The 13,649-nt window shown below is 39.4% G+C and overlaps 1 protein-coding gene across 2 annotated transcripts in view; it reads left to right on the forward strand.

Annotated features, from left to right (window-relative positions):
• ESF1 (ESF1 nucleolar pre-rRNA processing protein) overlaps window positions 1–13,649 on the forward strand; it is a 71,690-nt gene that overhangs the window by 24,132 nt on the left and 33,909 nt on the right. Inside the window, exon 10 of one of the 2 annotated variants that reach the window (XM_077814070.1) lies at window positions 7,425–7,586. The exons of the other annotated variant lie outside the window; for it this stretch is intronic. Within the exon in view, the coding sequence (XP_077670196.1) occupies window positions 7,425–7,586 (162 nt within the window). The remainder of the gene's footprint in view (window positions 1–7,424; window positions 7,587–13,649) is intronic. 2 annotated transcript variants of the gene reach the window in all.

A 13,649-nucleotide genomic window follows, 5' to 3' on the forward strand; every position in this document is an offset into this window, starting at 1 on the left:
GCACACCATTACCTGGAGTTTTCTGAACTCAAAACTATGATAACTAGTCTTTGTTTTCCAGGTGGTTTCAAAACATTAAATCAGTGGGGACACAGCTCCTCCATCTGATAAGTGATTGATAACCAAAACGCCTTGTTTTTATTGAGTCTAAAGCACACATCTGAAATACCCCAGATATAGTTACCCAAAGTCTGAGATGATATCAGTGGTCAGCAGCAGGTTTCTGGTGGCCAGCCTTCCTCCTTACTGCTTGGGAGTTGGATGTCAGTCTCTTAACTGGTTGAAATCTGTTTCCGAACTTCTCCAAATTACACATTCTAATTAATCTCTCTTACAGGTTGCTCAAAACAAAGCACATAACTCACAGTAAACTGTGGACTAACAATTTCCTTGGCATCAGCAAATAACTCATAATTCTACTTATCAGCAGAGCGACTCTCAGCAAAAAAACAACTACTCATGGTCCTAGACACACAGGTCCAAGGTCAGCTATCGACATTCCCTCCCGTTTTCATGGATCTGTCATTTTATCTATCCTTATTCGCAACACTGCAGCTGTTTTGTCTGCTTAGGCAAAGACCAAACTATTCTTGACTGCGTGGTGGTCTCGCTTTTAGTTGATGTGGCTGAGCATGCAAAATGGCTGCAGTTATGTCAACTCCAGTTCTCTCGTAACAATGCAATTTGTGTAGTTAATTTCTTTGTTCTGTTGTTTTATAACACCTCACTAGAGATAAGAAAATATTCTCTCTTCTCCTCTCATCCTACTGCTTAATTCTTTCAAACAAATTACTAGACCAAAACAGACTACTGTAGAAAGGAGTTGTGATGAGATTAATCCTATATTGTACCAGTCTCTGCATGGGTAGACTTCTGTGGAGAGCCCATTGACTGCAGCAGAGATCTGCATAGGGAGTGGCATATACTGCAGTATTCATGCCTAATAGGATGGAGGCAGAGGATTTGTTTTGTGCTCTACCACCAATGGCTGATGTGCGCAAATATAGATGATGTTTATCAGTAGCACTGAAGAGTGAATGCAACTTTTTTAATCTACACATTTTAATTTTATTGATAATTATATTTAAAGATATAAAATCCAGACAATTTCCTTTCTCTACCTATTTTCAGCTTGAAAATCCTTGTGAATCAATAAACTTTGTCTAGCCCTTTAAATTTGAGGGTAACTTTTTAAATTATATTTTTACGTTTAGAACTACTGAAGTTATAAATATGGTTTTATCATAAATTAAACTACAGTACACCCAACTTCTTATAAATGACCAGTTGCAAAAGAAAATCTAGTCACATTTGTATGCATTTACACTTGTTAGGTACAACTGGACAATGATATACAACAAAATTGGATCAATGTGTAATTTAACAATGTATATTTCTGAACTGTATTAAACAGGAGGTTATTTAGGTTGGCTCCCTACCCCCATATCCACTAGGGTTGCCCTAGCAGCTCCCAGGTGTACACAGTACGGTGTACTGTTGTTCCTGCTGCTTTGATGGTAGTAATGTGGGCTCACCTCTTTAGAATGTTCATGTTCAGTTATTTTGGCATGCTGCCAACATCTTCCAGAGGAAAAGCAAGTGATGGGAATTAATGACTTTAACAGTTTATAAATCAGCTGAACTTTTAATGTAATTACATGGGACGAAGGAATGGCACTTTTCTAACCTGAGTTTCCCTGTGAAATTGAAGAGGCTTGCTGCAAACAATAAAGGCATTAGAGCTTTGCAACAAAAAAAAAAAAGTTTGCAGGAATCTTTATAATGAAAAGTGTTAGCCTAAATATAAGGTTCACTACTAACTCCTATAATAAGTTCAGACAAAAATCTATAGACTAAACTACTGGCATTTATTAGCTTTTAATCTAAATTCAGTACAAGACAAGGTGGAGCCAGTCCTTAAAAATGTTTTTCACTATTCCGTTGTAAGGAGGAATGTGAGCACTTGTATTTAGGAGTTTGTATTTTGGTGGTTTACAAACCCTTCTTAACCCATCTTTTTTGTAAACGTATACCATGTATTTGGGCCTGAACCTCTTCTGGTAAGGCTTGCCTTAGTTCCTTGCATCTAATAATCTAAAATTGGTTCTCTTGTTCCCTCCAGAAGCTAATCATAATGCTACCTATTATGTTACTGTGCAATTAATATACTTTTTTTTTCTGAATTAAAGATATTTTAAATTACAAACAGGATCCATGAACCAAGGAGGCTTACTTTTGGGACATACGTGTCCATCTCTTGTTGTTCAAAATGGTCACTGAGTTCAGGAGAAATTTCATTTCAGTAGAGTTTCATGCAGAACAATGACAAGAAGACCTTTTATGTGTTATTTTTGGGACCCTACCAATTTCATGGCCATGAAAAAAGCATCACGGACCATGAAATAAGCCCTTCCCTGTGAAATCCGATGCCCCCTTGTTCCTAGGAGTGCCTCAGCAAAGGGGGCTCCTAGCTCTGGCTGGGTAGGGGAGGGACAGGACTTGTCCATCTGCTACACAGCTGCTCTGGGCAAAGACTGGAGGAGACCAGACCCGCCTCTGGGTGCCTGCCTCTGCTACAGGGAGCTCTCTGGGACTGGATAGCAGCCCCAGAGGTTCCTGCAGCTGGAAGAGACTTGTGGAGTTGTCTGATCTTCCCTGTGCTGCTGGGAGTGCCCTGGCAAAGGGAGCTCCTAGCTCCAGCTGGGGAGGGACAAGACTACACCCCAGAACTGTACTAACTTCCACTGGTCAGAAGCCTGACTGGTGTAAGATCATTTCTTAGTTCACCACTCTGACAAAAGGGTAATGGATGTGCAATAGCTCTTGTTAACCTGAGCTGAGATTCCCATAGCACTTCAACCAAAACCACACTGTTTTAGATAAAATATAAAACAGATTTATTAACTACAGACAGACAGATTTTAAATGATTATAAATAGCAGGCATAGAGATCTGAGTTCAGGGTGCCTAAGAAATAAAAATAAATGCATGGTTTAAATTCTAACTTTAACAGACTAAGCAAGATTTGAATCAGTTTCTAACACTAACAGATGTTATAGACAGCTTACAGTTCCTCAATACACAGACTGGACCCCTTCCAGCATTGGACCAATCTCTCTGGTTCCAAGTCTTTGCCTTCCAGACAGTCTTCCAGCTGTTGAGATGGAGTGGGCAGGGAGGGAGAGAGGCCAGCTGCTAGAAATATCCTTGCCGTGTTATGGGTTAGGCTGCCTCCATAGTGTACCTGCCTTCCCTGAGAAGTCTCTGGATTAGTGGATTCTTTTCTTGATGGGCCATTAACACCTTTCTGGCCCTCCTTTGTTGCAGCTGAAAGGCTGGCTGTGGGCCTCTCCCAACATGTTTCAGTAACACAAAAAGCAATACTCGTAACTTCACATGCAGTGGTAGTACATCCAATTCAGCAGGATATTAGTGTTCAATAGATCGAGACTTTAAAATGATACCTCAAAAGGCATACTTTGTACAAAACATATCATGTGACAGTCATGATGACAGTGGTGAATATGGAGGATCCAGGGTGCTACTTTGAGGTAGAGAGTGTCACAGGGGAGTGTGTGTGTGTGTGTGTGTTGTCAGCATGTTGTCTCTTTAAGCAGAGCATTCACCAGCCTGAACGCTTCTTCAGCCAGTAGCAATCACTCCTGAGCCAGAGGCCGGTGCACAGGCAGATGTCTTCCTGTCCACCCACTGCAGGTCAGTGGAGAGCAGGTACACTGGCGGGGGAAAGGGGACACTCCAGCATCAGCTTACACCACACCCCCAGCTCTGTGCAGGACAGCAGAGCAGAAGGCTCCAGATCCACAGCAGCTTGTCTCTAAGTGGGGCTGCGCTAGCTCACCCATGGAGCCCGTCCTGCCTGCCGGCTGCTGCGGTCCTAGTGCGGGGGGGAGAGAGCAGGATTCCACATTAATGTTTTGATTCTGTGATTCCATCTGCATTCTCGATAAGGCAGATTTCCTAGGGGCCTAATTAAATTATTTCACTTTGGACACCAATCTAGTACCTGTGGGGGATGGGAAGTGAGGTCTAGTGCAGTGATGGCAAACATTTTATGCATTACATGCCAAGAAATTGTAAACATAGTATTTTCAACACATGACATCCCAGAGGGGAAGAGATAGCGGTCATGGGATTCCTGCTGTTGCATTTTGACAGTCAGCTATTCATTAAAGGCTTGTGTTTTCTTTACAGTGTTGTGTATGTTCTACCTATATAATTTGATAGTCAATTTCTGATGTTAGAGTTGGCAGTTAATTGTTGAAGATAGTTAACACAAGTTCGTTGAACTGAATGGTCATCAGCAAAGCTACAGCTAGTCTTTCATAGAAAAAAAAGAATATGGCAGTGTTTTCCAAGCTCACAAAAACTGTTTTCAGGAGTTTTTCTTCAGTCCTTCCATGGTCAGTATTTGTCAGCTGAGAATTGAAGTCAACAAACTTTGTTTTTCAGATAGCATTCTCCTGGAATGCAGTGAGCTGCCTCTCAGTCTAGCCACTCAGGATCTGTGTAGTAGAGTTCCTAACAGTTTGTGTGGCGGTTTGAATTGTAACTTATTTTCTATCTGTCAGAACTTAAACCATCCTGCATAAATTTCCAGTGTCTTCTCAATTGTATCTGATTGGTAAATTTCTATGATGTTGCCGATGATATCCACAAAAGTTGCTGAATTTTCCAGATGTTTTCTCAACAAAGGGAAGTATTTTAGCTTTCCGTCATCCATGTCTTGAATGTTTCCAGCTTCTTTTAATAAGTTTTGGTGTCAAACGTGATGTTTGCTGTCGCTCTGAATCTTGAAGTTTTATATTTGGCTCGTGGGCATATTGAGTGAGGCCAGCAAAAAGCATCGAGTCACTCTGCTATTGCCAGTTCAGGATAATCTTGTCCCTTTTGATCTAAGAATAAACTGACTTCTTCCAAACTTTCCATGATTCCAAGAATATGGCCTTAATTTAATCATCTGACACTGCTATAAATCAGCAATCCTGCATGTTGAGACTCTCTACATCTAAATGTTTAACTTGCTTAGTTAAGAGCTCTTAAAATGATAGAATTCACAATTTGAACCGCTGCTCTGGAAATATCTTTCTTTGTGACATTCCTGCCTATATCAATAGATGAATCAATTCCACACAGTGGCCAATCGTACAAAAGAATTTAAGTTGGTACTGTCATCTAAACAAAATCAGAATATATCTACAGTTTTTAGCAATTTTAGCAATTTTCAGTTGCTTACTTACTTTTCATTCATATGTTCGAACTTTGTCTTTAATTGTCTTTCTGTGCAAGGCATTCTTTATTTCACTTTTTGTCTAAAATCTTTGAACAAACTATTGGCACAAAAAAACAGTATCCTTAATCAAAATCAGAAAGTGGTTTATCATGCTGTGCAGTACAGCATGACCCTTGAAAACTACCAGCAAGACCATTTGAACTATGAACAAACTTCGCACACGCATTCACCTGATTCTGGCCTCCCAGCAGCTTTTGTCAAATGTTCTTTTTGTTCTTCTCTAAGCTAATGAAGAGTCTTACAGAGTTTTTGAAAGTGATGTTGAACACTGAATGTTTTAGGAACTCTGCACCCTGAGCAAAGAAAACATAATTCTTTGCTATTTGAAGGTGGAAAATCATTTCCATTACCATGACCATTTAATTTTGCCGCCTTAGGTAACGTACTTTGAAAAAAATCAACAAAATCAAAACCGTATCCAAACCAATGTCAAAATCTGAATTCTAAAAGTCTGCCTTCATCAGCTGAACCAAGTAGTGGAAGAGGACTGACTCATGAATGGTTCTCACAGAAATAGGCCTAGTGCTAAAAATCAGTAACTAATGCCATGGAAAATTTAAAGGCAATCTCTTTGACCATGAGGACACTTTCTTTCAGCGGAGTAGAGCTGTCCATTCTCCATGCCCCCAAGAAAGAATTTCCCTTTCCCCTGAAGTCAGGACTCCAGGCACGCACGCACACGAATTTTTCTTGCTTCCTAAGGAGACACTCATCTCCTGGCCCCTTTCCAGACCCATTAGCAGGGTCCCCAGAGATCAGTTTCTAGCTGCCGCTAGACAAAGCGGACAACAGCAGCCAAGTTAAGGGTCTGCTTTGTCTGCAGTCCTCCCAACCAGGGAACAACACTTCTTGGTGTGAACAGTAGAAGAGTAGAGCAACAGCATCAGTTTCATGATCTCTAGCCTTGAAGTAAAGAGCAGCTGCATCACTGTACTCAGTGTGTGAACCCTTCCTCTTGAATAGCAGGCAACAGTGATCCTGATCTGCATATATGGACAGTGCTACCCGTCAGATTTGCCTCTGCAGGGAAGTGCAGCTTGAAGTAACTGCAGCATTTTAAAAAAGTTGTGGATGTCTAATATCTCACATAGGGTTTTACAAAAATCATAAATCGAATTGTAACTCTTTTGGTACACTCTGTGTGCAAAATAATCCCCCACTGTACCGTTACAGTACTTATGCCCATTCAGCAATCACAACTAACACTTCCTGCACAATACATTTCAGCATTCAGATGGCTGGAGTCTGCAAACTGAGATAGGGAAAAGCCTGCTGCTAAAAATCAGTAGCCAATGCCTAGCTAAGTAATGAGTACTACAGAGTACCAAAATGTATGGCACGGAGGAGAGTGACAAGGGAAGTGTGACAAATCACACAGTACCACATCTGACCTGCTGTATGTTGCATATAGGGAAAGGCTTACTTCAAACCTATGAAGGGAAGTAAAGTTCTAGAACTAATATATATATATATATAATTAGTTTCCTCCTCTTGCATATTTATTTGCATATGCACATGCCAGGAAAAATAGGTACGTTGCTTTTGGCTCCTTCACCTGTCAGTGTCTTGCAGTCAGTGATGTAGTGAATTGAGCAAAGACCTATACGTTACGAACTCCTGACTTCCAGTTCTGGCTCCCCTCTATAGGGGCATGTCATTTTAAAATTGAGGCGACAAACCAAAGTTAAGAAAGTAGGAATTAGTATTTATCTGCCTCACAGGAATATTGTGGTAATTGTTTAGTTAGTATTTATACTGCATTTACATTTCCAAAGTGCTTTACCAATACTAAGAATTGATTTTTAGTTAGTAATATGCTGTGATGGTTTCAGAAACTAGTGACCTACAGTAGGGGTGAAAATCTCTGCACCTATCATTAGTTCCTTCTGCTATCCAGTTTTCCCGTATCCTCTCCATTTTCTTATTTGATCTTTTAAAGCGAGGAATTGATTCATGGTGATGAGATGGATTGTCCCCACTGTTCTACCAGAAATCGTTTGCTTATCTTAGCTGTGTTGCCTTCAAATATTCATTCATAATATCCTGAGATTTTCCACAATAGTGTTTGCTTTAGTGTTTGTCTGTTTTTTTGGTTTTTTTTTTTTTTTTTAAGGTGGTGATGTAGCCCATGAAACAGAAGATGACAAACCCAAGAAAAGCGAGAAGGATGATGAAGAGCAAATTGCCAGATACAGAGAACTCTTGCAGAGTATCCAAGAAAAAGAGAAGAAACGGGAAGAAAATGATATGGAAATGGAGATTAAATGGGTTCCAGGTAAATTTATCTGGCACTTCAGCTGTTTCTTTTTTCTTTTCTCGCTTGGAAAAAATTGCAGTATTTTTACTGGCCAGCTTATTGAGGTGTAGCAATCGAAACTATGAACAGTGTTTTCTTATTTCTTAGCATTAAAAATCCAGATGGGTTATAGTGGGGGAAAATGGAAGTAAACAATGATTGAGCACAATTCCTCAGCTGTAGTGTTTTGTCTAGTTTGTGCCTCTTGCCAGTTTTTCTTAGGTGTTTGCTGTTTCATTCTTGTAGATTTTTCTCAAATAGTTTCTGTATGTCTTAGAATCATAACTTTTCCACCCATTTGAAAGTGAAAAATATGGTAAAACTAAAAAAATCTTGTTTGTCTCTAATAATTAATTAATCAGTGCTGATTTCATAACTTGAAACTGCCTGAAAGGTGAAAGAAAAGCTCAGCCACAGTTCAGTTGGCCTGTTCAGACTGTTTCACCAAAGTTGTGCATGTGTTTAGGTTTTTTTAGATTGCTCTAGTTGGGGTTCATTTTCTGTACCCAGTTATTCTATATTTGTTTACCTGCTTAAAATTAATTAATGTATTAAAAACAAATCCAGGAACACATGTTGGTGGGAGAATAAGGCCCACCAATAAGCTTTTTGTAATACTACAAAATATTAAATGCTTTCAGGCATGCAGTGAATTTAAATTGGCACACTAGTGTAAACAATTGAGTTTCTGTAGACATCTGTTTACTTGTTAATCTGCCTATGGTCTAATCCTTTTCTGCATAGCACTACTTCTTTGAAGTAGGAATTTCTGAAAAATGTTTTACTCGAATAGTGTAGCTGGCTTTTAAAATAAATGGTATATCTTTCAAAAAATTTATTTCTGCCAGTGTCCTTGGATCAGAGACGACAATTTTTGAATTTAATGGCATTTATCTGAAGGCGGATTCAGATAGTTTTGGAGGTGAGGGAGTTGTGCCATTTTTTCTGGAGGGATTTGCTCCAATAATTGCTATTAGAATCTTTATAAATTAGGGTAAAGTACTTGCCTTGAAGTGTGATATTGACAAAAATATCTGGAAATGCACTTTTATATATAAAGTTACTGATGTTAATGATACTATGAAAGAGGCATGTGACTGTACATGAAAACTGATCTGTATTACCTAAAATGTTGAAGGCGAACAAGTCATAAAGTGGAAAGAAGTTAATTCCTGCATGACTGAACCAGGGAAACAAGTTCTCATATGACTATTATATAACTAGAAGAAACCACACTTCAGTCTTAAAATACTGCCCCAGACATGTTGAGTAGAACTCTTTTATGTTTCTTAGAAGATCACTTCCCCTAATTACTGCTCTATCTCAAGGTGTCTTTAGATGCCATACCTTCCTAGAGGCAGCATTCTTTCTTGTCACTAGGTTAGAAAGCTGTTTGGAGAACAAGTTTCTTCAAGGTGGCACTTGCAGATTGTAGCACATGGAAAACTCTTTAAAGTCTATCGGGGTGGCCCAACTGTGGCACACAAAGCCACATGCAGCTCTTTTACCGTTAAAGTGCGTCTCAGAGAGCCCCCAGTCCCCCACCATTCTTCACCTATCAGACTTGGGCGTGGGGAGCTCAGGACCTCTGCCTTGTAGCTGGGTGGTAGGGTAGAGGCTTCTGCGCAGTGAGGTGTTGGGGTAGGGGCTTCTGTGCAGTGGGGCAGGGGGGCAGTCTTGGGGCTTCTGCTCTGCAGAGTGCATCTGCAAGGTCTCGGGGCTTCAGCAGGAGCGGCGCTTCAGCCCCGAGCCCTGTCAAGCGCCTTCTGCAGGGCTGAAGCCCCAAGCCCCCAGCAGATGTGCCCTGGCTCTCGAACTTCTGAAGATTGTTGTATGCAGCTCGGAGGGCCAGTAAGTTTGGCCACTCTTGGTCTATGTCTAGTCTTAGAAAGAAATGACAAAATAAGCTATACGCTGACTTACTAGGTTTATTTGTGCATATTTGGGAAACACATTAGCCATATTCAACATCAAGAAAAGTTTGAAATGTTGGGGTCTATATGACACCATGCCATAACATGTTGCTGCATAATTTATAGCAAATTATTTTAGAAATGTTTTAAATTGTACTTTTTTGTCTCGCCACCTGTAAAGCCAAGTGGCTGTTTCCATGAGTACAACTATGCAGGATTTGGAAGGGTAGTGGAAATTATAACTTAGAGTAATATAAAAGTTGTGAAATCCCCATTATTGAAGGTTTTTAAGATCAGGTTGGAGAAACGCTTGTCTGGATTTACTTGGTCTAGCCTTACTGCAGGGGGCTGGACTTGACCTTTTAAGGCTCCTTTCAGTTCTACATGTGTGATTCTAAGTCATATACATTTTAGAGACCTCAACATTATTTAAAATGGCTTTTCTAGAAAGCATAATGTAATTTAAGGGTCTTGTATCTTATGTCCCATAAAAAAGCTTTATTGGAAAAGGTAGGCTCCTAGTTTTCAAATTGTGTCAAAACAACAATTTTTAGCCCATCTGGATAGTAAAATATTAAACCTTAAAAGTTACTGGTCTAGGATAGAATATAACTATTTATGGCCTGCATCTCAAACCAATGTAATTTTGAGGGTGGTAAGAAATATTTTGACAGTTGGTAGTTTTAAGGAGAAAATGAAAGCTGTTTAAGAAGCCAGTCAGAGGTTCGGAATGTAGGAAGTAGTCCTAGTACAGGTGAGGCTATCAACAGTGCTTGATAAATGAATTTTATAATGTGGTTCAACTAAATTAAGATTTCTGTTTCAGTGCGGAAAGAAAAAACCCTACAGTAATGTTGCAAACTGACTGAGTGTACTATGAACCTGCCTTTAATCCCCCTTAAAAGTAACCTGGCTTTTCTATCATCATGTAAATCTCTTAAAATTATACTTCCCACCCTAATCTGAGCAGTAGAGAGACACAATTAAGGCAGAAATCGTGAATTTATGGAAGATAAGGAAATTCAAGGTTTCCTTAAGCAACTAGAAGGGTAGTACAGGGATTTCATGAACCTGAAATGGAGGAGACAGCAGAATTATCTTGTAAAACACTGAGATTTCTGGGACCGCAGGAGGATGGGTGTTGAAAGAAGCCTGAACCTCAAATGAAACTTTAAGTGGGAAAAGAGCAATAGCTTAAAGGGAGTTTGTAATATGAGAAGCTGCTAAAAAAGGCGTTGTCGGTTTCTTAGACTTCTTGTTAGTGACTTTCCAGATCAGATTATTTTCTCATTTTTCAAGTAAAAGGCAATGTTACTATAAATCAGCGCTGCAAAACTCAACCTGACATTTAAAAACCAAGTTGTGTTTTCTGCATCATCACCAGTGCTAGACTTTGCAGGCCGGTTTCTGTTCTGCTTACACTTGTGCAGTCCCATTGAATATAAATGAAGATAGGACCTGACTCGCTAATAGTAAGTTAATTAATTGACAACGTGTGAGTCAGAGTAGAATCCATCTCCCTCTTCCATAGTTGTATTCGTATATAGGAGTACAAGCAGAAATAATAAATAGCAAAATTTATTTTTGTAACTCAGAGATTCAGATGTGAGTCTGAATACACTCTGGAATCACTTCTGGTTAATAAATGCAATCTCTATTGTATTGCTTTTTAGCCCATAATCTGAATTCATTGCCTGAGAAAAGTTTCTGACAGATAAAATAATAAATGCACAAGTAAAGATCTTCTTTTGAAAGCATAAGTTGGTAACTACAGAAAATGTCCATGAATTTTCCTTGTGTTTGATATAATTTCAATTACTCTGACTTAAATTCTCCCTATATTTACCTTTAAAAATGTGCATCCCTACCTATAGTTAATTGAGATGAAGGGCTTAATGGCACATCTGAATCATCATGTTATAATTCCACTACCCACAGAGTGTCAGTATGTACATACATGTAGTTGTTTCATCATGAATGGCTTTTAATTCATTGGGGCATCAAGCATCCAAATGAGCTGAACATTTTTATGCATCAGTAACTATTATATCATTTTCAAAAGGATTTTATATTGTTACGACCTTCAAACCCAGGAGTGTTGGAAACAACAATGGAAACTGCTTGTTACTGTTATGAATGTGTTCTCTCTGTAGAATATCGACAAGGCATTGGTTTTTAAGTAGCTAAATCTACCCATTTTTTTAATTGTATTTTTGAAAAATCTCTATGCATACACAGAATCCTATACAGGTAACTGAGCTGCAGTACGCAGGTTGTAATATTAGACTGCAGTTCCATGCAGAACATTATCTTGTAAATAACACGTGAGTTATTTCTGGTAACTACAAAAATTCAATTAAATTAATACAGTGACTCTATAACTATGAATTTTGAGTTATGCCTTCGCTGGAGCACTAGGGAAAGCTATTCTGAGAGTGAAAAAGAGTACCTATAGGGATAGAGGAATTAATGAGACTGACACCAAAGGGGAGAGCTCTCTAGTTACTTTGAGGCGAAGAGGCTGAAGCTGTCTGTGGAAAATTGGTAGGACAGGAAGAGTAAGAAGGATCCTTTGCAAGGCACAGTTACAGGGCTTTGAACCATGTATTATATAAGATTAACCTTCGTTGTGGCCTTTCTTGATCTGTATTATGGTAGTCTTTAATTAGATATCCGCATACTGTCCGTCTTGCCTCATTCAGTGCACAAGATGAATGGTGCTCAGTGAATAGGTGGATATGCAGTATTTTGTTTGATCCTCATTCGGTGTGTGCCCACAAGCTCTATTTAACACACCATCTAAACCCTGCACTAAATAAAATACTGAGCTCCTCATGGACTTTTCTGTTGTCCTGTCACAAGAATAGGAGTGCTTTGCAAGCACTGAATTTATCTTCATGACATCAGTGTGAGGCAAAGTGGTATTATCCTGAAGTTTAAAGCCAAAAATATGTCTGCTGATTTTGGGAGCCCAATCTGAGATGCCTAGGACCTGACTAGGTACTTAGTTTCGAGAGCCCTTTATGTTCAACACCTAGGTCCTGTAGACTTCAGTTGTAGTTGTGAGCACTCAGCACTTGTTTAAATCTGACTGCAGGTGTCTAAAATTGGGCACCCAGAAAATGAGGAACACAGTGGTTAGCTGCAACAGTATTGGTTTACATGACTTGCTTGGCACTACAGGGATAGAATCCAGTTCTCCAAGGGGCATTCAACTGCTTTAACCATACGGCCATCTTTTTTTCTTCCTGCAGTCCCTTGCTTCATTCACTGCACATCTTCCAACTTCTGCAACAAATGAAGCAGGGATCCTACAGAGAACAGTGTCATTCACTAGATACTGATTTATACCTTGAGCACTATCCATCCTGTGCACTAAATGCACAGGTCCTGTTTTTTTCTGGTTTTTTTTTTTTAAGTATGTGATCATGTAATTAAGGACTCTATTATGCATCCCACAAGAGGGGCAAATTAAGATTACCCTGGCATTTCATCACTTTAAGCGCTTGACTTTACAATCTTTAATGTTTTAATATAGGTTTTTGGATGCACTTAACTTAAAAGAATCCCAAAAAAAACATATTAACACCCACTTGGGTCATCAACGGAGTTGGGATCTTTAGAAACACAGTTCCTCTACTACTTGAGCTCATGAAGTAACTGATAGCAGTAGTAGATTTCTGTTTTGTCTGTGGACCATTAGAAGGGATGAGGCACTTACTTTGCCCATGGGTTTCAAAGCTATTTGCTGACAAAAGTGGACTGTTGAGACTCTGGAATCCTGATTTTAATTTTAAATCCTGGAAGGGAGCATATCTATTGGTTTCAGAGTAACAGCCGTGTTAGTCTGTATCCGCAAAAAGAAAAGGAGTACTTGTGGCACCTTAGAGACTAACCAATTTATTTGAGCATAAGCTTTCGTGAGCTACAGCTCACTTCATCAGATGCATACTGCGGAAAGTGTAGAAGATCTTTTTATACACACAATGCATGAAAAAATGGGTGTTTACCACTACAAAAGGTTTTCTCTCCCCCCACCCCACTCTCCTGCTGGTAATAGCTTATCTAAAGTGATCACTCTCCTTACAATGTGTATGATAATCAAGGTGGGCCATTTCCAGCACAAATC

The sequence above is a fragment of the Eretmochelys imbricata genome, chromosome 3 (assembly GCF_965152235.1).
Source record: "Eretmochelys imbricata isolate rEreImb1 chromosome 3, rEreImb1.hap1, whole genome shotgun sequence".
NCBI classification, from domain to species: domain Eukaryota; kingdom Metazoa; phylum Chordata; order Testudines; family Cheloniidae; genus Eretmochelys; species Eretmochelys imbricata.